The sequence below is a fragment of the Pelophylax lessonae genome (genome assembly GCF_965119305.1).
Source record: "Pelophylax lessonae genome assembly, chromosome: 6".
Classification (NCBI taxonomy): Eukaryota; Metazoa; Chordata; class Amphibia; order Anura; family Ranidae; genus Pelophylax; species Pelophylax lessonae.
Window position 1 is genome coordinate 279,086,324 of NC_138773.1, and position 23,486 is coordinate 279,109,809.

General features: G+C 44.2%; 1 protein-coding gene across 2 annotated transcripts in view; it reads left to right on the forward strand.

The window, feature by feature from the left end:
* The window catches only part of CACNB4 (calcium voltage-gated channel auxiliary subunit beta 4), a 302,149-nt gene that overhangs the window by 129,917 nt on the left and 148,746 nt on the right, over nucleotides 1-23,486 (forward strand). The window contains exon 1 of one of the 2 annotated variants that reach the window (XM_082261119.1): nucleotides 12,924-13,240. The exons of the other annotated variant lie outside the window; for it this stretch is intronic. Coding sequence (XP_082117245.1) covers nucleotides 13,196-13,240 — 45 coding nt within the window. The 5' untranslated portion in view covers nucleotides 12,924-13,195. Of the gene's footprint in view, nucleotides 1-12,923; nucleotides 13,241-23,486 lie in introns of those variants that run through there. 2 annotated transcript variants of the gene reach the window in all.

Here is a 23,486-nt window from a genome sequence, read left to right on the forward strand (position 1 = left end):
GAAGACTCCTGGGATGTATGATATTGTTTGCCTGGGCCTGGACACCAGGAAGCAACTAAAGAAATGTAAAAAGAAGTTTAAAACAAGTAAATATTATATACCTTCCTATCTATTTACTAATGCTTGCAGAATAAGGATTAAAAATGGTCAATGTTGCACTTTGAAGTAAAACTAAAAGCAAAGCTTTCTGTTTTATTTTCACATAGAGTGGACAGGGTTTCTATTGCTGTCTGTAACCCCATTAGAGAGATTCAACCTCTCTATTTGTCCAGTTTAGTGTAAACACCAAAAGTGAAAGAAAATCCCAAATTTTGGGTTGTCCCCAGAACAGGAATAGAGGGGAAATCTTCCATTGGGGACACTAGTTCTGATGAAAACCATGGATTTCCTCACTTTGAAGGGATTTCCTCTGATTTCCTGTTATGACTATAGGACAAGAAGTGAAGGTAAATCTCCTCAATGGGACAGAGGTGTGCACATTTCAGGACAGGATAGTAAGAATTATGAATCCTGACAGTTAAAAGAGCTTATTTTATTAGTGTATGTATTTGTGTGGAGTCTATCTTTATTCTATAGTCTGGTAGTGGGTAGTGGGGGGTGGGGAAGGGGGGGAACAGACACAAGATCTTTCAGTATGTCATTTGCTGGATTTTAGCATCTTAGTCAGTGTAACGGAAAAATATGATTATATTAATAGGTCCCATTCAATGACTTCAGGCGCTCCTTATTCGAATACACTATTCCAGTTTTCTATCAGACTGGTGTTCTCCTTTAAATACCTGTGATTTCTACCGATGCTCTGCTTTTCTCCATCCAATTTGTCAAAGTCTATCTGAAACGAGCCCGATATTGACAAAATTGGGAAAAAAATGAGCAACGCTTACATTCAAGGCTTGCCACGTCAGAGAGGACGATGGCGAAAGTTTATGCGGCTGCTACAAGTAAATGAATGTGCTGAGAAGAAAAATGACAAATGTTTCTAAAAAGTCATTTCATGGTCTCATAAAGTTAATTGGTCCCGACTTCAATTACACCTTAAGCTAGAGCCTGTGAAAAACAATGTAATCAATAGAAGGATATCCGCGGCGCTATAATTGCTGTTTCTGTCAGCTAAGAGCTGAAGTTTGGACAATGGGGGGGAGGGGGGCAATGAGTTATTTAGCTGGTTATTGATGGTGGATGTGCGTTGCTCTCCACTGTCCCCCCTTTTGGCCAAAGGTCTCACATTTATTCACAACCAGCCCTCAATTTAGGTCTAATACATAGATCAGTTTAATAAATGTATTATTCTATAGAAACCTTGTCACCAACAAAAAAACCCTTCAATGTGTGGCAGGCAGGGCTTTTTTTCAGCTGGAACTTGGTGGAACTCACAGAGGCGTAACTAGAACCTTCAGGGCCCCGGTGCAAGAAACCATGAAGGGCCCCCCAGACCCCTGGCTGGGGCCCTTCTCTTCAAGCCTGGGGCTCTCCCACTGATCCTGGGGCCCTTTGCTCTCGTTGTGGGACCCTTTCACAAGATCTGCAGTGCTCCCTCTTCCTGCCATCTTGGGGCCTCCCCTCGGTGGTGGAATGCCAGGGCCCGGTTGCAAGTGTGACCTTTACGATCCTGCTAGTTCATCCACTGGTGTCAGTAGTTTTTATTTTTTGGTATTTGAATTGTATTATTTTTTATCATTTAATTTTTTTTTTTTTTTTTTTTTTTTTTTTTACAATGTCACTGACTATGACTCTGTCCATTCAAAAAAGGAAGGAGCTGGTAAATTACATATTTACTGACCCCTTCCTGGTTCTCTATTGTGTCATCCTATCCTACCCTATCCAGGTGTACAGGGGAGCCGCACAGGCCCCCCTGGAGCGTGGGGCCCGGTTGCAATTGCAAACCCTGTAGTTACGCCCTGGGAACTCAGTTCCACTACCTCTGGCTCAGGCCCTCTGCTCCCTGCATACCAATATTACTGGTAAACACAGAAGTCCGGCTTCTGTGTTTACCAGTGAAAGCTTGTCTCCCAGTGGCTCCCACAGATCTCATCTGAGTGGTTCCCACTGAGTACAGGATGGGGACAAGGGAGATGCAGGTACCCTGGGGTGCATTACAGATGCCACTGGATGATCTCCCTGCAAGTGAGAGGAGAAGAGCTCCCTACAGTGTGCGGGGAGGTACTAGAGCCGGATGGGTGCTTCAGCTTAATACAGCAACAAAAGTAAGACATGTGGAAGATGGTGAAGCTTTTAAGGAGGGGGGAGAGGGTGGGGGCAGTGGAGGGGTTGCATGCAGATGTCAGAGCTGAAGAGGGGTTAAAGTGAGATATGTATGGGGGATGCAGAAGTAGGCAGCTGTGGAAGAAGGCTGAATTCTGCACTCTGTGTGTAGCGCACCTCTAAACTCTGCACTAAGTATGCAACGCTCCCCTGAACTCTGTACTATGTAAGTATCGCACCCTCAATCTCTGCACATAGTGCACCCCTGAACTCTGCACTATGTGAAGAACTCTGCTCTCTGTATTTCTGGTATTTACTCTGTACCCTGTATTGCTGGTATTTGATGCCCCTTTAATACCCTCACACTGTTAGTGAAATTTGACCAAACCCACTATTTTTTACGATTTGGAGGGTGTGTGTGTGTGCGGGGAGGGGGATTGTGGTTGTGTTCCTGCACCTGTCCTCCACTCTCTCTGCATGGTGGTGCTGTCAACGCCACCTGTACCAAACTACACCTGCCTAAAAACGCTTGGCAAAAACAAGGCACCAAAAAAAAAAAAAAAAAAATAGTAACACGAAGTAGGTGAGCTATACAATATAGTCAGAATACTTGGCTGGCAACTGCCCCGGTTAGACTCAATAGGGCGATGACCCTCACCGGGATCTTCAAGCTCATCATTGCAACTGCCATTTAATGGGATTGGCTTGGGAGCCTCAGGTGCTTGGGGGTTATCATGGACAGGCATAACACCCTCACCTGAGCTGTCATTAATGTCCTCAAAGGAGTCCGCAAGAACTTCAGAACACTCAGCACTATCCCAGTTTTTTGTAGGTTGGTCTTCAGGAGGATCAACAGAAGCTCCATCTTCAGAATTGATTGAGTCTATAGGGACCAGTTTTAGGGGTAGTAGATACCATTCAACTGGAGCTTCCTGGACGGGAGAGAGATCCATAGTGTCAGAACTCCTCAGGTCACTGGGGGTATTGCTCAGGCCAAAAGACATGCAATTGAACTCGTACAGCACCTGCGGGGTCATAAGGCTGTCTTTTCCCGGGCCTGTTCTCGTAATGGTACCTGCCAACATCTGCTGGCTAAGTCCAAGGTGGAAAAGTAACAGGACTGGCCCAAGACCATGAGCGACTCCTCCATCCAAGGCAGTGGGTAGGTGTTCCAATAGGTAAAGGGGTTGAGCTTGTGATATTCCACACAAAATTGTAAACTACCATTGTTTTTATGGGTCAGGACAACAGGGGCTACGACTTTCTTTCTTTATCCCATTTTGCAGCATATTGCAGATCATGTACTTGACTTCTTGACTTAGGGCCAGTGGTATGCGCTGATACCACTCCCAAACTCCCAAATGGGAGGCATACTTCCCGTGTGTATAGGGTGGTCTATAGCTTTGGTGCACACACAATCTTCAGGACCAGCCGCAAACACTAGGTCAGATGGTATTCCTGGAAAGGGATGGCTATCTGATCCAACAACTGCTGGTACTAGTTGACATCCAAGGAGGTCATGGCAGCTTGCAGCAGGGCACAGATAGCTTTCGGCATAGCAGTAGAGCCCTGAATTGCAATGGGCATGACATAAAGGTCTGTGAGGATATTAAAGTTTGGTTGGAGAACAGGGGCAGTTCCCAGGTTGAGGAGCTGGACCAGTACTCTGCTCCAACATACTTTGGACAGGGTGCGTCTATTAACTTTTCTCCCAAAACCTTGAGGTCTCTGCGGGGTTCTACCATGACTGTAGTCCCTTGTAGTTTCTTATGAGCCCCAATAGGCAGGCAGCAAATGACTTCTTGAAGGAAAGCCAGCAGTAACTTCTGCTTTGGAGGCGTGCAAACAACACCCACGAATTATGTTTGCTGTTTTTCTGCCCAGTGATAGGCTTCGTAGGCCCTTATCACATTGTGCCACACCTCCCACAAGCTACGACCCCATTTAGGCTCCCTTAGCTTATCGATCACCCTGGACTGTGGGTGATCACAGCCCCTACTTGCTCCACCACTTTCACCCAAGTGACTCCTTCCACTATGATGGGTAAGTTGTTGACTGCTTTCAAGGTCAACCAAGATGGGTCTAGCTAGTCTTTCGTCCCAAAACACTGTATATAAAAGTCGTATTCCATTACAGTGACTTCAGATCTGGTGCTGATCAAGCAAGGGATCATCTGCCCATTTACTAAGTCACTACGGGGCTTGGGCAAACCATGGCCTCTTGTTTTGTGGGACCTTGTTGCACAATTCCTAGAAGTCGTCCCTCTGCCCTAGGAACCTCTAGTTTAACTGTTGGTGAGGGGCATTCTTATTCTCAGAGTGGCCGCAGCTCCAGGTGTCCAAAGCACCCAAACCAAGAGCACCTCCGGTATTTATCCGGATCCCTCCACAGCGGATTCTCGTCCTTGAAGAAGTGAGGCAGCTCCTGTTTGACTACAGTAATTTCTTGCCACATGGATGTCAGGTTTTGGGTTAGCTCTCAGATAGCTGTCTACAGGGCTGACAATGGAGAAGGGGCCAAGGACTCCTCTCAAACGTCAAGAGGTTCGTTTTTTGTTTGTCATGGCCTCAGTGGCTTCCACGTCATCCTGCTTCTGGGCTACCACTTCCACCACTATATAATTCAAAGTGAAAGAAGATTGGGGCCTCACTCATTCCTGTAGGGCACACTGGATGGGTTCCACACCCACTCCTCCTTTAAACTGATCTCCTAATAGCTTGTTTGGAACACCTATGTCAGCACACCCTTCAAAGTCATTCTTCTCCGATCCCTTCCATTACCTCTGAAAGGGCTACCAGAAAGTGTGTGAGGCTTTTCTTAACTCAGTTACAGTCACATTCTCCCAAAATAGGCCCTCAAGTCGTGCCATGGTTTGTCCTAGGCTAGCATGTTCATCTTCTTGTAACATCATCACTGCTTGGCAGGCATCATCCTTCAAAGAATTAATAGCCCGTTTTGCAAACAGCCGGGTAGATACTTGGTACAGACAGACAGCATTCTCCAGTCTCTCCTCCCACTCTGATAGTGGGGTGGTAAACCCATTAAATTTGGGCATCAGAGCCCAGGCTGCTCCCAGTGGTGCCATGGTGGACGCTACTCCTATGTCCATACCAGCCACTGTGTGGTGTATATCCTACCGACTTGTGCCAAGAGTGAGCAGGAACTCAGTATTGGATACCAAGAAGGAAGGAAAGACACACAAAAGATCCAAGTTCCAACGAAGTTCCAACAACACAGTATAGTGTCTAGGCGAAAGCAGTGAACTGGTAATAGCACTCACAGAGGACCTTACGGAGAGTGACATTCACATGCCGATAGCATCTGGAAGAGAAAGCGGCTTGCAGGCATCGATGCAACAAGGAGTTGTGGCAGAAAGGCCCACGTTAATGAACTGGCGACCTGTCCATACTCCACTGGAACCTCTCCCAGTGCTAGGTAAACTCCTTAACCCATGGGTTCTTGTCCCTGTCCTAACCACATGAACAATGCACTCCAACTGCAGGGAATCGGTGCTTTTATAAGCACTGCCCTTATTAAAAATGACCACAGGGTCGTTTGAGGCAGCAGCGTCCAAACAGACAGCCGACCACCTGATGACCCATACAGAGGCCTATGAGCAATGTGAGTTCCTCCTATCCTCTACTCTCTCCCTGCATTATAATGCTGTCAACACCACCTGTGCAAGGGAGGCAAAACTACACCTGTCTATAACCAGTTCTCGCTTTACAGCAGGATGACTGGTGCAGGGGATCTGCATTGCTTTGCTCCATGCTTCGAGAAATATGAAAAAATGTTCTCTACACAGAACTAACATTGCTGTTTTCTATCCTTGCCGGATGACTGTTGGGAAGTGAAAAATAAATCAATCAATAAATTATTTTGCTACATGCTATACTCTTTAAAGAAATAAAATGTCTTAATTCACCTATATATGTAGCAGAAAAAAATTGGCCTAAAATGTTAAAAATGTTTGATTTTTTCCTTTTTTTTTTTTTTTAATTTCATATAAAAAAAAATGTGAAAAATATTGTTATTTTTTCAAAATTGTCCCTCTTTTTTTGTTTATAGCGCAAAAAAAAAAAAAAAATCGCACAGGTGATCAAATACCGCCAAAGGAAAGCTCTGTTTGCGGGAAAAAAAGGACGTAAATTTCATTTGGGTACAGCATTGCACGATTGTCCGTTAAAGTCACACAGTGCCGAATCGCAAAATAGGGCCTAGTCTTTGAGCAGCCAAATCTTCCGGGGCTGAAGTGGTTAAAGTTCATGTGTGTGTAAAAGCAGGTGTCCCAATACGTTTGGTAATATAGTTTATAAATTGGTTACAGAGCCATTAACCCCTTCATGGTGGAGGGTAAAACAAATTCTAATACCTGAATGAGTTGGTGTTCCCTGGGGTGGGCTACAAGTGGCCCCCTTCTCCACTCTTCCTCTGTGACTCTAACAACAACCCCAGTTCAAGCTCCCTGGGGATCCAGACCCTTCTCCGGACCCCAAAAAACCCACAACCTTAGCCTGGGGGAGGCGGTAAAAACATTAACCCCTAACCCCTGGCTAGGGCAGCTAAAAAATTAGCTAACTTGCAGTAGGTAACCTGCTTACACAGGGGCCGGCTGTACATTGACTTATCACTGCGATAGACAATCAGAGACTATCACAGCGGACAGGTGATCAGTAACTGGGTCTCCAAATTCCTGATTGTTAGTTCTTGATGCATGGCTCTCATGGAGAGCCTGGCCTCTGTACTGAGAGTGCGTGGTACAGGTACGCATATATGTGGCCCCGCAGATAAAGACCCGCTTCCGTGAGACCACATATATGTGTACCGTCAGTGGGAAGGGGTAAATAGTAGATGTGTATGGACTATTTTTGAAGAATAAGAATATCATTTAGTGTCACTTTAAAATATACTGTAGAGACCCAATCACTAAATTCTCACATAGGTTTTACCCTTTCGTCATTTCAAAAAGTATTTTCAATATTTTAAAATCCACAGTTTTCAATAAATAACACCTGATGATACTGCCATGAGAGTCCTTGTTCAGAAAGTTCTTGTTGTCATCGGCAACAAGTACATGTAGCTGTTGACTTTAAAGTTTAAAAAGTGACGTTCCTTTTAAAATCCAAAAATTTAAATATAAATATATATATGTATATTTACACACACACACTGCTCAAAAAAATTAAAGGAACACTTTTTAATCAGTCAGTTAGGATGCAAAGTGGTTGTTATTCAGTTTCAGCTGCTTTGGTGTTAATGAAATGCAACAGGTGCACTAGATGGGCATCAATGAGACAACCCCCAAAACAGCGTTTTACAGGTGGAAACTACTGAAAATTTTCTGACAGTTTTTTACTAGTTTTGCTTTTGGCCTGGGTCAGTGTCACTACTGATGAGGCGATACGTGGACCTTATAGAGATTACACAGGCAGTCCAACTCCTCAATGATGGCTCATCAATATGCACCATTCCCAGAGGGTTTGCTGTGTCTCCCAGCACAGTCTCAAGAGCATGGAGGAGATTCCAGGAGCCAGGCAGTTACTCTAGGAGAGCTGGACAGGGGCATTCAAGGTCCTTAACCCATCAGCAGGACTGGTGTCTGCTCCTTTGTGCAAGGAGGATGCGGATGAGCACTGCCAGAGCCCTATAAAATGACCTCCAGCAGGCCACTGGTGTGAATGTCTCTGACCAAACAATCAGAACCATACATCATGAGGGTGGCCTGAGGGCCCAACGTCCTCTGGTGTGCCCTGTGCTCACTGCCGTGGAGCTTGATTGGGATTTGCCATTGATCTCCAGAATTGGCGGGTCTGCCACTGCCGCCCTGTCTTTTTTACAGATGAGAGCAGGTTCACCCTGAGCACATGTGACAGACGTGAAAGGTTCTGGAGAAGCCATGGAGAACGTTATGCCACCTTTATCATTGTTCAGCACGACCGGTTTGGTGGTGGGTCAGTGATGGTCTGGGTAGGCATATCCATGGAGGGACACACAGACCTCTAAAGGCTAGAAAATGGCACCCTGACTGCCATTAGGTATCAGGGTGAAATCCTTGGACCCATTGTCAGACCCTACATTGGTGCAGGGGGTCCTGGGTTCCTCCTTATGCACGACAATGCCCGGTCTTATGTGGCGAGAGTATGCAGTCAGTTACTGGAGAATGAAGAATTTGATACCAATGGATGGCTCCCCCCCGCTCGACTGACCTAAATCCAATAGAACACCTCTATGTTTCGGTCCATCTGATGATGCCAGGTTGCACCTCAGCCTGTTAAGGAGGAAATACCCCAGGACACCATCCTTTGTCTCATTAGTAGCATGCCCCGACATTGTCAGGCATGCATACAAGCACTTGAGGGCTAAACAAGCTAGAGTACCATTCTGAGTTGCTGCAATGAAATTTCATCAAAATGGACTAGCCTGCTTCATAATTTTTTCACTTTGATTTTTGGGGGTGTCTTTGAGTTCAGCGCTCTGTAGGTTAATAATTTTCATTTCCATCAAAGAATGTGACATCCTTTCCTTCCTAACACATTACCCAGTCCATATCAGTATCGATATCCAGCATGATCCAGGGTGTACCAAGGGGTTGGCCAAATTGGCGCCCACCAGGGGCGCAGGCTAAGGGGGGGGGCGCAAAAAAATTGGCAGTGTTAGCAGTGATTTTTGTGCCCTCCGCTCAGCCTGCACCCCTGGCGCCCCCAGGTAGCCTGCGACTCCAATCCTGGAGCCCTGTGTCCACTCCAGGCGGCATTGCGGGCTCTCTGGAGCTCTGTCCACCCGGCCAGTCAGCAGTCACATGACCGTGACATCATTAATCGGCTCCAGCTCGGCGGCAGGCTGGGGATGGGGACTGCACTGGGGCTGTCAGAGGAGCCCATACTGCCGCTCAGCACGGTGAGACTCCTTCAACCTCCTCTCCACTCCCAGGCAAAGATGACTGGGGAACCCCCTCTCTCTCTGTCACCCCCCTCTCTCTCTCTCTGTCACCCCCTACCTCTCTCTCCGTCACCCCCTCTCTCTCTCTATCTGTCACCCCCTCTCTCTCTCTCCATCACCCCCTCTCTCTCTCTCCGTCACCCCCCTCTCTCTCTCTGTCAACCCCCTCTCTCTCTATCACCCCCTCTCTCTCTCTCTGTCACCCCCTCTCTCTCTTTCACCCCCCTCTCTCTCTGTCACACCCCTCTCTCTCTGTCACCCTCTCTTTCTTCCTGTCACCCCCTCTCTCTCTCTGTCACCCCCTTCTCTCTCTGTCACCCCCCCTCTCTCTCTATGTCACCACCCCTCTCTCTCTCTGTCACCCCCTTCTCTCTCTGTCACCCCCTTCTCTCTCTGTCACCTCTCTCTCTCTGTCACCCCCTCTCTCTCTGTCACTCCCTCTCTCTCTGTCACCCCCCCCTCTCTCTCTGTCACCCCCTCTCTCTGTCACCCCCTCTCTCTGACACCCTCCTCTATCTCTGTCACCCCCTCTCTCTCTGCTCTCTCTCTGTCACCCCCTTTCTCTTTCTCTGTCACCCCCTCGCTTTCTCTCTCTGTCACCCCTATCACTCTCTGTCATCCCTCTCTCTCTCTCTGCCACCCCCTCACTCTTTCTGTCACCCCCCTCTCTCTCTGTGTCACCCTCTCTCTCTGTGTCACCCTCTCTCTGTGTCACCCTCTCTCTCTGTCACCCTGCTCTCTCTCTGTCACCCCCCTCTCTCTCTCTGTCACCCCCTCTCTCTGTCATCCCCCCTCTCTCTGTCCTGCTCCTCTCTCTCTGTCACCGCCCTCTCTCTCTGCTCTCTGTCACCCCCCTTTCTCTCTCTCTGTCACCCCCTCTCTCTGTCATCCCCCCTCTCTCTCTCTGTCACACCCCTCTCTCGCTGTCACCCTCCCTCTCTCTCTCTTTCACCCCCCTCTCTCTTGGTCACCCCCTCTCTCTCTCTCTGTCACCCCCTCTCTCTGTCACCCCATCTCTATCTGTCCCAACTCTCTCCCTGTCACCCCCCCCCCTCTCTCTGTCACCCCCCTCTCTCTCTCTCCGTCACCTCCTCTTTTTCTCCATCACCCCCTCTCTCTCTCTGTCACTCCCTCTCTCTCGGTCACCCCCTCTCTCTCTCTCTGTCACCCCCTCTCTCTATCTCTGTCACCCCCCTCTCTCACTCTGTCACCCCCTCTCTCTCTGTCACCCCCTCTCTCTGTTACCCCTCTCTCTCTGTCCTGCCCCTCTCTCTCTGTCACCGCCCTCTCTCTCTGCTCTCTCTCTCCCTGTCACCCCTTTCTCTTTCTCTGTCACCCCCTCTCTTTCTCTCTCTGTCACCCCCCTCTCTCTGTCACCCCTCTCTCTCTGCCACCCCCCCTCTCTCTTTCTGTCACCCCCCTCTCTCTCTCCCCCTGTCACCCCCTCTCTCTCTTTGTGTCACCCTCTCTCTCTCTCTGTCACCCTCTCTCTCTCTCTGTCACCCTCTCTCTCTCTCTCTGTCACCCTCTCTCTCTCTGTGTCCCCACCTCTCTCTCTCTCTCTGTCACCCCCTCTCTCTGTCACACCCCCTCTCTCTCTCTGTCACACCCCCTCTCTCGCTGTCACCCCCTTCTCTCGCTGTCACACCCCCCTTCTCTCTCTGTCACCCCCTCTCTCTCTCTCTCTCTCTGTCACCCCCCTCTCTCTCTCTCTCTGTCACCCCCCTCTCTCTCTCTCTCTGTCACCCCCCTCTCTCTCTCTGTCACCCCCCTCTCTCTCTTTCACCCCCCTCTCTCGCTGTCACCCCCCCTCTCTCTCTCTGTAACCCCCCCTCTCAGTCACCCCCTCTCTCTGTCACCCACTCTCTCTCTGTCCCCCCTCTCTCCCTGTCACCCTCTCTCTCTCTCTCTCTCTGTCACCCCTTCTGTCTCTCAGTCACCCCCCCTCTCTCTCTGTGTCACCCCCCCTCTCTCTCTCTGTCAACCCCTCTCTCTCTCTCTGTAAGCCCCCCCTCTCTCTCTGTAAACCCCCCCTCTCTCTCTCTTTCGAGAGGGAGGCGCCAATACAGTTCCTCGCTAAGGGCGCTGGAGACCCTAGGTACGCCTCTGAGCATGATATTTTTCGCCATTGAGATCTGATTGTTTTCAAAGTGTTCCTTTTGTTTTTTTGAGCTGTGTGTGTGTGTATATATCTATATATATATATATAGATATATATATTGATATACACACACATATATATATATATACTGTATATTTAGGAAGAAAGTTCAATAGCATCTGCTAATAAAATAAATAATTCCAGCAATCAGAGCTCTGCCCCCTAGGCTCAATATATAGAAGAAAATCCAAAAACATACAGAAAATGTATTTTAGATTCCAAAATGGCAGAACATGTTGGCAACAATTTCAGACGATGAGCCCTCTGTCTTTTGATCTCTTTTGGCCTAACAAAGAGCTCATTGTCTGAAACATATTCTGTCTTTTTGTAATTTAAAATGACAATTAAATTACAATACAATTAAATTAAAATAATTAAATTCCTTAAAATGCCACATTGTAAATATATATTTTTAATATGCTGTACCCCCCTTTTAGGTTTTCAAATATATAATATATATATATATATATATATATATATGAAAAACAGCATGGTAAAACATATCTTTAATTAAAAAAATTACAGAAAATGTTGCCAACTGTTTTGGACAATGAGCCCTTTGTCGGGCCAAAAAACAGATCCTGAATTGGGGCCCATTGTCTGACTCTGTTGCCAAAATGTTGTGTTATTTTTGAAGTGAAAACAGTTTTTTTAATATGCTGCAACCCCCCTCCCTTTTTTTTTCTTGTGTGTGTATATATATATATATATATATATATATATATATACAGTATATACAGTAAACACAGAGTTTATAGTGGTTGAAAAGTCTCAAGGTTTTTTTTTACCTTCGTGCATTTTATGAATGAAGGTAGAAAAAAACCTCTGTGCAGCTTCCCCCCAGCCCCCCTGAATACTTACCTGAGCCCCATCTCGATCCAGCGATGTGCATCGGCTCTCCGGGGACTCTCCCTCCTCACTGGCCAGGACAGCATTTGGCTCCCACTCCTGTCAAGCACAGCCAGTTAGCCAATCACAAAAGAGAGAGGGTGGGGCCGAGCCGTGGCTCTGAGTGTAAATGGACACGCAGAGCAGCGGCTCGGGAGCCCCCATTACAAGCTGCTTGCTCTGGGGGCACTCGGCAGGGGGGAGCGCCGGTGGGGGACATAAAAAGAGGAGGACTGGGGCTACTCTGTGCAAAACCATTGCACAGAGCAGGTGTCATGTTCTTTTTCATTTATGACATGTTTGTAATTAAAAAAAAAAAAAAAAAAGGAAAGGAAAGCCTTTAATATCAATTAAACTTTAAAATTTTACATTTCTCAGTGTTTTTATTAAAAGGACCAATTTTTATTGTTGAATTAATGAACGTGATATAAAGGCAAGTGCACAGGTCCATGAACTTAGCAGAGATGGCTTGGCTCAGTGTCAAGGTTTCCCTGGAAATGAGTTTAAATATTGGCAATGTGGCCTTGTGTGTATAACCGGTACACTTTAAAGAGAAAGGAAAAAATCAGTCTTAAGTGAGAATTAACACAGAGAGAAAAGGATGGGGGGAGTGGGGGAGCGAGAGGAATCTTGCATTTTACAGTGTAAGCCCTGTGCTTGCACTATCAAAGCAGATGTACTTCCAGCTGAGCGAATCTAGCCAATCACAGCCCACATTCCTAGGTCTCCGCTCACCAGTCCTTGCTGGGGAAGGGTTTGTTTCATGCTCTGAATTTGGAAGACAGATAAAAATGCCAGCTCTAAACTGCCTCTAGGGATCACCTTCCCCCTGTAATATGAATGAACAGCATCTTGGCTGGGGCATCCAAACACACACACCAAAAATTGACAGCGCAGCCTTGGTGCTATCTTGAGGCCTTGCTTATATCTCTCTCCCCTTCCCCGGCAGTGCTGTGCTAGCTCCTTGGTTTCTGCATTGGAAGGTGCACTGGATTCTGGACCTCCATGTACGACAATTTGTACCTGCATGGATTTGAAGATTCGGAGGCGGTAAGCATCTCTGCTCCTCTTGCATCCTTCTAGCTCATGCAGACAAAATAGATGCTCGTTTAAAGTGCAGTGGATGTATGCTTTGCTGTAGAAATAGGAATCATTTAGAACCTACCGGTCCATTTTTTAAAAAATGGAAGATTTTTTGTAATTGTTTTTGTATGGTACTTCCTATTTTTGAAAAATATTGTGTTTTATGTTTTTTTGCAATTTTTTTCCCAGAAATATTTAAGATTATAATGGCACTGAAATGTCCCTTTAATTTAATCCTATAGGATCATCAGCAATGGTCATGTATTTGTCCTGTAACAATGCCTGTAGAATAATGTGGGTTGGGTTTTGCTATAGATTTATTTATTTTTATGTATTAATATTATTTTGTGTTGTTATGTACCCCCCCCCCCCTGTATGTCTGTTTTAACTTTGTACAGCGCTGCATCTAACCTATAGACATTAATGAATAATAATGATAATAATAATTAGCATTTCAATACGTTGGCTGTTGCTGTGAATTTTTTCAAAGAGCTTACACTCCGATGACAGTGATAAGGTAATAATGTCTATAGGTATCTATGAGCCCATTTCTGTTTGGATCAGGGTGGAAGAACATTGTTAGGCCAGCGTAACGGGGACACTTGGGACCGAATGGTTGAATTATTGGTTTGAAATGTAAGGGACACCAGAGTGAATGCTGTATATGTCCAAGCCACAGAAAAAAAAAAAAGCTAAAAAAAAAAAAAACCCTTATGTAAGTAGAATTGATTTTCATAAATGAGCCCGGTGTGTACGTCATTGCAGATGTGTAAACTTACTGGTGTGATAACCACAAGGGAGCGGATTGCATATCAGCGCTGCCTCTGCGTTCTCCCCCCCCCCCCCCCCCCTCTATCAGCAGATATGGTTAGAAATGTATGTCAGCCAGCCCATGTGCAAATTTTAGCCTTGCATGCAATCCGAAGCAGTGATGCATTGCAATCACCGGGTGCCAGAGAAGCTTTATTTCAAGCGTTGCTCATTTGGACGGCGGTGGGGAAAGTGGGAAAAGGGGAAAAAGGAGGGTGAGCGTGTTTCTTGAAAGCTGCCTGCAAAGGATGTGCAGAAACCATTCTGTTTGCATCCTTTTCAGGGGGAGGACAAGCAGGAGGGGGGGGGGGGGGGGAGGGATCTTCGCCTCGTCTCCTGAGATCTACTCTTTGTGTAGCAGCAGTAGCAGCCGCTCTTGGAGGGAAAATCAGAAATGCTGGCCTTGTGTCTCCATCATCTACAAGCCATTTATTTACAAAATAATGGATTTTAATATATTTTTCGGGCACGCTTATTTTTAGTGATGGACAGTCAGGCTTATTGGCAACGAATTCCAGTTATTTACACATATGGGCCTCTTGTATCGTGCTGCTCCTTCCTTCCACACATCTTCAGGAAATATACATGTAGTGTAAATAATGATAGATTTTTTAAATATTAATATATATTAATATTAAAACTTTGCACCCTAGGTCATGACTAAGGCTGGCCATACACTAGCCGAAACATCGTTCAAAAATCTGTCATTTGGTCCGATCGTTCGTTTTCTGTCCAGTTATTGGAAACAAATAGAAAATAGTTTTTAACTTTTCAGAGTCTAAAAATCGAAGGAATAGTTTGGAAAATTCTGCCGAAGGAACGATACATTGAAAGGTTAATGTGTTTCTTATCCGAACTGTTTGCACTCGGCATATGTGACAAACTGAACTAAAAAAGTCCATTGAACGATTTATTGTTCGAATTTCGGTCATTACATGATGGCACGATCGTCTGCTCTTACGGCCGATTTTTTCGTTTTTTTGAAAATGAGTTTGAACGATTTTTCAGCTAGTGTATGGCCAGCTTAAGGCTGGGTTAGCATATGTGCGAATCCGATGTGGTTTTCCCGTATCTGATTCGAATGACATGTAATTGTGGCCGTCTCTCAACGGAGCCGGTTCACACATGTCCAGGGCGGTCAAAAGGGTTCTGTGCGTTTTTGGGTCCAGGTCAGGTGCGAATTCAGGCCAAAATTCAGACCTGAATCGCACCTGAACTGGGGGAACAGGAACGCACCGGACCCCAGGCTGGAAACTGCAGCCACACATATGTGAACCAGGCCTGTAGGTGGCTTTAGCCCACATCCAGCCTGAGACCTTATTCAGCTGGGCGAAGAACAATGGGCAATGTGAAATAATCCATAGCAAACTATCTTCAGGCGTTATTCACTGAGCTATCTTCAGTAAAATGAAATCGGATTGGTTGCCTGTAGCTGGCAGGCCTGATTTGGAAAAGCAAGAAAATAGTACAATATTTAAAGCAGTATTAAACCCAAAAGCAAACATTTGTTATTGCAGTTTACCAATTCTTAGATGGGATGGCTGCATTACTTTTCTGTTTTAGGGTTGCTTTCTTCTATTTTTATCTGGTAATCTAGAAAGCAAGTCTATTGTTTTTCCACAGCACAAACTCTCTAGCAGAATGTATCAGTGTACAGAGGAGAGACAAACCACTTAACACTGACAGGGGTGATTGAAATGATCAGCTTTTATTTATTCATGTAAAACCTTTATTTCAAAAGGAAACAAAAATGATGATAAAGTGTGAGCTGGAGTTTAGCTACAATTTGTTAGTGATTCTGCTGATACATTTAACACTTCCCTCCCCCTACACTGACAATGCTGCTGTCTGCTCTGTCTTCTCTGCTCATTCCTCCAGAGCGGTGTCTCACTAATACAGGAGGTGTGTTACTGGCTAGATCAGAACCTAAAACTCATAAAAGTTCCCTTCCAGGTCCTCAAAATCTTTTGGCTTCATAAAAAAATGGGTCCTAATATATACAGTACCAAAATGGTTTGGGAGTCCCTAGCACATAATCCATACAAAGACAAACTTTTGGACTTTAAACCAAATACAGAGCTGAGTCTCTATAAATAATCGTATAAATCTAGACTAGGAGTCTCCAAACTTTCTAAATAAAGGGCCAGTTTACTGCCCTTCAGACTTAGAGGATCCGGACTGTGGTCAGTGGGAGTAAACAATGCCCAATCTTTGGTATTAGGGTGGAATAATGCCCCATTGTTGGTGTCAGTGGCAGGAATTATGCCCATTGTTGGCATCAGTGGCAGGAATTATGCCCGATGTTGGCATCAGTGGCAGGAATTATGCCCATTTTTGGCATCAGAGGCAGGAATTATGCCCATTGTTGGCGTCAATTGCCATTAGTACAGTAACAGTGCATATTGAGTGCACTGATTACTGTAGTAATGTCACTGGTCCCCCCAAAAATTTCAAAAATGTCAGTCAGGGGTCCGATCTGTCCGCCACAATGTCGCAGTCCCGCTAAAAATCACAGATCGCTGCCATTACTAGTAAAAAAAAAATAAAAATAAAAATGACATAAATCTTTCCCCTAGTAGGTAGATGCGATAACTTTGGCAAAACCAATTAATATACGCTTATTGGGGGTTTTTTTTACCAAAAATATGTAGCAGAATACAATTTGGCCTAAAATTGGAAATGTTCTATAGCAGAAGTGAAAAATATTGTTTTTTTTTCCAGAATTTCCGCTTTTTTTTTTATAGCGCAAAAAATAAAAATCGCAGAGGTGATCAAATACCACCAAAGAAAGCTCTATTTGTGGGGAAAAAAGGACATCAATTTTATTTGGGTACAGCGTTGCACGACCGCGTAATTGTCAGTTAAAGTAATGCAGTGCCATATCACAAAAAATGGCCTGGTTATTAAGGGGGAAAAACCTTCCAGTCCAGAAGTAGTTAATTTAAAGGTGGCTGGACTGGTGGTGAGTACATATTTGGAATGGTGGGGAGTATGTATATAGTATGGTGGGGAGTATGTATATAGTATGGTGGGGAGTATGTATATGGTCTGGTGGGGACTGGGAGTATGTATATAGTACGGTGGGGAGTAGTATGTATATAGTATGGTGGGGAGTATGTATATAGTATGGTGGGGAGTAGTATGTATATAGTATGGTGGGGAGTAGTATGTATATAGTATGGTGGGGAGTAGTATGTATATAGTATGGTGGGGAGTATGTATATGGTATGGTGGGGAGTATGTATATGGTATGGTGGGCAGTATGTATATGGTATTGTGGGGGGTATGTATATAGTATGGGGGGAGTACGTATATGGTATGGTGGGGAGTATGTATATAGTATGGTGGGGAGTAGTATGTATATAGTATGGTGGGGAGTATGTATATGGTACATGTGCTAATACGCCCATGTTTTTTAAGAGGCAAATTTAATAAAATGTAAAATATTTTTAGAAATTGGTTTGTGCGTGATCCTTCTACTCCCATTGGCCCGCAAAGCCCCACTTTTCTCTATCTTTTGTGTTCTTATATCAATTAGGGGTAAGGGCCTATATGCACGGTACCTTTTGTCTTGATATGTATATGGTATGGTGGGGAGTATGTATATAGTATGGTGGGAAGTATGTATGGTGGGGAGTATGTATATAGTATGGGGGGGAGTATGTATATAGTATGGTGGGGAGTATGTATATAGTATGGTGGGGAGTATGTATATAGTATGGTGGGGAATATGTATATAGTATGGTGGGGAGTATGTATATGGTATGGTGGGGAATATGTATATAGTATGGTGGGGAGTATGTATATAGTATGGTGGGGAGTATGTATATGGTATGGTGGGGAGTATGTATATATTATGGGGGGGAAGTACGTATATGGTATGGTGGGGAGTATGTATATAGTATGGTGGGGAGTATGTATATGGTATGGTGGGGAATATGTATATAGTATGGTGGGGAGTATGTATATAGTATGGTGGGGAATATGTATATAGTATAGTGGTTAGTATGTATATAGTATGGTGGGGAGTATGTATATAGTGTGGTGGGGAGTATGTATATAGTGTGGTGGGGAGTATGTATATAGTATGGTGGGGAGTATGTATATGGTATGGCAGGGAGTATGTATATGGTATGGTGGGGAGTATGTATATAGTGTGGTGGGGAGTATGTATATAGTATGGTGGGGAGTATGTATATGGTATGGTGGGGAGTATGTATATAGTATGGTGGGGAGTATGTATATGGTATGGTGGGGATTATATATATAGTATGGTGAGGAGTATGTATATAGTGTGGTGGGGAGTATGTATATAGTATGGTGGGGAGTAGTATGTATATAGTATGGTGGGGAGTATGTATATAGTATGGTGGGGAGTATGTATATATTATGGGGGGGAGTAGTATGTATATAGTATGGTGGGGAGTAGTATGTATATAGTATGGTGGGGAGTATGTATATATTATGGGGGGGAGTATGTATATGGTATGGTGGGGAGTATGTATATAGTATGGTGGGGAGTATGTATATAGTATGGTGGGGAGTATGTATATAGTATGGTGGGGAGTAGTATGTATATAGTACGGTGGGAAGTATGTATATGGTATGGTGGGGAGTATGTATATAGTATGGTGGGGAGTATGTATATAGTATGGGGGGGAGTATGTATATAGTATGGTGGGGAGTAGTATGTATATGGTGTGGTGGGGAGTATGTATATAGTATGGTGGGGAGTATGTATATGGTATGGTGGAGAATACGTATATAGTATGGTGGGGAGTATGTATATGGTATGGTGGGGAGTATGTATATAGTATGGTGGGGAGTATGTATATGGTATGGTGGGGAGTATGTATATAGTATGGTGGGGAGTATGTATATGGTATGGTGGGGAGTATGTATATGGTATGGTGGGGAGTAGTATGCATATGGTATGGTGGGGAATATGTATATAGTATGGTGGGGAGTATGTATATGGTATGGTGGGGAATATGTATATAGTATGGTGGGGAGTATGTATATGGTATGGTGGGGAGTATGTATATAGTATGGGGGGGGAAGTACGTATATGGTATGGTGGGGAGTATGTATATAGTATGGTGGGGAGTATGTATATGGTATGGTGGGGATTATATATATAGTTTGGTGAGGAGTATGTATATAGTGTGGTGGGGAGTATGTATATAGTATGGTGGGGAGTAGTATGTATATAGTATGGTGGGGAGTAGTATGTATATAGTATGGGGGGAGTACGTATATGGTATGGTGGGGAGTATGTATATAGTATGGTGGGGAGTAGTATGTATATAGTATGGTGGGGAGTATGTATATGGTACATGTGCTAATACGCCCATGTTTTTTAAGAGGCAAATTTAATAAAATGTAAAATATTTTTAGAAATTGGTTTGTGCGTGATCCTTCTACTCCCATTGGCCCGCAAAGCCCCACTTTTCTCTATCTTTTGTGTTCTTATATCAATTAGGGGTAAGGGCCTATATGCACGGTACCTTTTGTCTTGATATGTATATGGTATGGTGGGGAGTATGTATATAGTATGGTGGGGAGTATGTATGGGGGGGAGTATGTATATAGTATGGGGGGGAGTATGTATATAGTATGGTGGGGAGTATGTATATAGTATGGTGGGGAATATGTATATAGTATAGTGGTTAGTATGTATATAGTATGGTGGGGAGTATGTATATAGTGTGGTGGGGAGTATGTATATAGTATGGTGGGGAGTATGTATATGGTATAGCGGGGAGTATGTATATGGTATGGTGGGGAGTATGTATATGGTATGGTGGGGAGTATGTATATAGTATGGGGGGAGTACGTATATGGTATGGTGGGGAGTATGTATATGGTATGGTGGGGAGTATGTATATGGTATGGTGGGGAGTAGGTATATAGTATGGTGGGGAGTAAGTATAAAGTGTGGTGGGGAGTATGTATATAGTATGGTGGGGAGTAGTATGTATATAGTATGGTGGGGAGTATGTATATGGTATGGTGGGGAGTATGTATATATTATGGGGGGGAGTAGTATGTATATAGTATGGTGGGGAGTAGTATGTATATGGTATGGTGGGGAGTACGTATATGGTATGGTGGGGAGTATGTATATAGTATGGTGGGGAGTAGTATGTATATAGTATGGTGGGGAGTAGTATGTATATAGTATGGTGGGGAGTATGTATATATTATGGGGGGGGAGTATGTATATGGTATGGTGGGGAGTATGTATATAGTATGGTGGGGAGTATGTATATAGTATGGTGGGGAGTATGTATATAGTATGGTGGGGAGTAGTATGTATATAGTACGGTGGGAAGTATGTATATGGTATGGTGGGGAGTATGTATATAGTATGGTGGGGAGTATGTATATAGTATGGGGGGGAGTATGTATATAGTATGGTGGGGAGTAGTATGTATATGGTGTGGTGGGGAGTATGTATATAGTATGGTGGGGAGTATGTATATGGTATGGTGGAGAATACGTATATAGTATGGTGGGGAGTATGTATATGGTATGGTGGGGAGTATGTATATAGTATGGTGGGGAGTAAGTATATGGTATGGTGGGGAGTATGTATATGGTATGGTGGGGAGTATGTATATGGTATGGTGGGGAGTATGTAAATGGTATGGTGGGGAGTACGTATATGGTATGGTGGGGAGTATGTATATAGTATGGTGGGGAGTAGTATGTATATAGTATGGTGGGGAGTATGTATATGGTACATGTGCTAATACGCCCATGTTTTTTAAGAGGCAAATTTAATAAAATGTAAAATTTTTTTAGAAATTGGTTTGTGCGTGATCCTTCTACTCCCATTGGCCCGCAAAGCCCCACTTTTCTCTATCTTTTGTGTTCTTATATCAATTAGGGGTAAGGGCCTATATGCACGGTACCTTTTGTCTTGATATGTATATGGTATGGTGGGGAGTATGTATATAGTATGGTGGGGAGTATGTATGGGGGGGAGTATGTATATAGTATGGGGGGGAGTATGTATATAGTATGGTGGGGAGTATGTATATAGTATGGTGGGGAATATGTATATAGTATAGTGGTTAGTATGTATATAGTATGGTGGGGAGTATGTATATAGTGTGGTGGGGAGTATGTATATAGTATGGTGGGGAGTATGTATATGGTATGGCGGGGAGTATGTATATGGTATGGTGGGGAGTATGTATATGGTATGGTGGGGAGTATGTATATAGTATGGGGGGAGTACGTATATGGTATGGTGGGGAGTATGTATATGGTATGGTGGGGAGTATGTATATGGTATGGTGGGGAGTAGGTATATAGTATGGTGGGGAGTAAGTATAAAGTGTGGTGGGGAGTATGTATATAGTATGGTGGGGAGTAGTATGTATATAGTATGGTGGGGAGTATGTATATGGTATGGTGGGGAGTATGTATATATTATGGGGGGGAGTAGTATGTATATAGTATGGTGGGGAGTAGTATGTATATGGTATGGTGGGGAGTACGTATATGGTATGGTGGGGAGTATGTATATAGTATGGTGGGGAGTAGTATGTATATAGTATGGTGGGGAGTAGTATGTATATAGTATGGTGGGGAGTATGTATATATTATGGGGGGGGAGTATGTATATGGTATGGTGGGGAGTATGTATATAGTATGGTGGGGAGTATGTATATAGTATGGTGGGGAGTATGTATATAGTATGGTGGGGAGTAGTATGTATATAGTACGGTGGGAAGTATGTATATGGTATGGTGGGGAGTATGTATATAGTATGGTGGGGAGTATGTATATAGTATGGGGGGGAGTATGTATATAGTATGGTGGGGAGTAGTATGTATATGGTGTGGTGGGGAGTATGTATATAGTATGGTGGGGAGTATGTATATGGTATGGTGGAGAATACGTATATAGTATGGTGGGGAGTATGTATATGGTATGGTGGGGAGTATGTATATAGTATGGTGGGGAGTATGTATATGGTATGGTGGGGAGTATGTATATGGTATGGTGGGGAGTATGTATATGGTATGGTGGGGAGTAGTATGCATATGGTATGGTGGGGAATATGTATATAGTATGGTGGGGAGTATGTATATGGTATGGTGGGGAATATGTATATAGTATGGTGGGGAGTATGTATATAGTATGGTGGGGAGTATGTATATGGTATGGTGGGGAGTATGTATATAGTATGGGGGGGGAGTACGTATATGGTATGGTGGGGAGTATGTATATAGTATGGTGGGGAGTATGTATATGGTATGGTGGGGATTATATATATAGTATGGTGAGGAGTATGTATATAGTGTGGTGGGGAGTATGTATATAGTATGGTGGACAGTAGTATGTATATAGTATGGTGGACAGTAGTATGTATATGGTATGGTGGGGAGTAGTATGTATATGGCATGGTGGGGAGTATGTATATGGTATGGGGGGGAGTACGTATATGGTATGGTGGGGAGTATGTATATAGTATGGTGGGGAGTATGTATATAGTATGGTGGGGAGTAGTATGTATATAGTACGGTGGGGAGTATGTATATGGTATGGTGGGGAGTATGTATATAGTATGGTGGGGAGTATGTATGGTGGGGAGTATGTATATAGTATGGGGGGGAGTATGTATATAGTATGGTGGGGAGTAGTATGTATATGGTGTGGTGGGGAGTATGTATATAGTATGGTGGGGAGTATGTATATGGTATGGTGGGGAATATGTATATGGTATGGTGGGGAGTATGTATATGGTATGGTGGGGAGTATGTATATAGTATGGTGGGGAGTATATATATGGTATTGTGGGGAGTATGTATATAGTATGGTGGGGAGTATATATATATGGTATTGTGGGGAGTATGTATATAGTATGGTGGGGAGTATGTATATGGTATGGTGGGGAGTATGTATATGGTATGGTGGGGAGTAGTATGTATATGGTATGGTGGGGAGTATGTATATGGTATGGTGGGGAATATGTATATAGTATGGTGGGGAGTATGTATATAGTATGGTGGGGAGTATGTATATGGTATGGTGGGGAGTATGTATATGGTATGGTGGGAAGTATGTATATAGTATGGGGGGAAGTACGTATATGGTATGGTGGGGAGTATGTATATAGTATGGTGGGGAGTATGTATAGGGTATGGTGGGGAGTATGTATATAGTGTGGTGGGGAGTATGTATATTGTATGGTGGGGAGTAGTATGTATATAGTATGGTGGGGAGTATGTACATGGTATGGTGGGGAGTATGTACATGGTATGGTGGGGAGTATGTATATAGTATGGGGAGGAGTACGTATATGGTATGGTGGGGAGTATGTATATAGTATGGTGGGGAGTATGTATATAGTATGGTGGGGAGTATGTATATGGTATGGTGGGGAGTA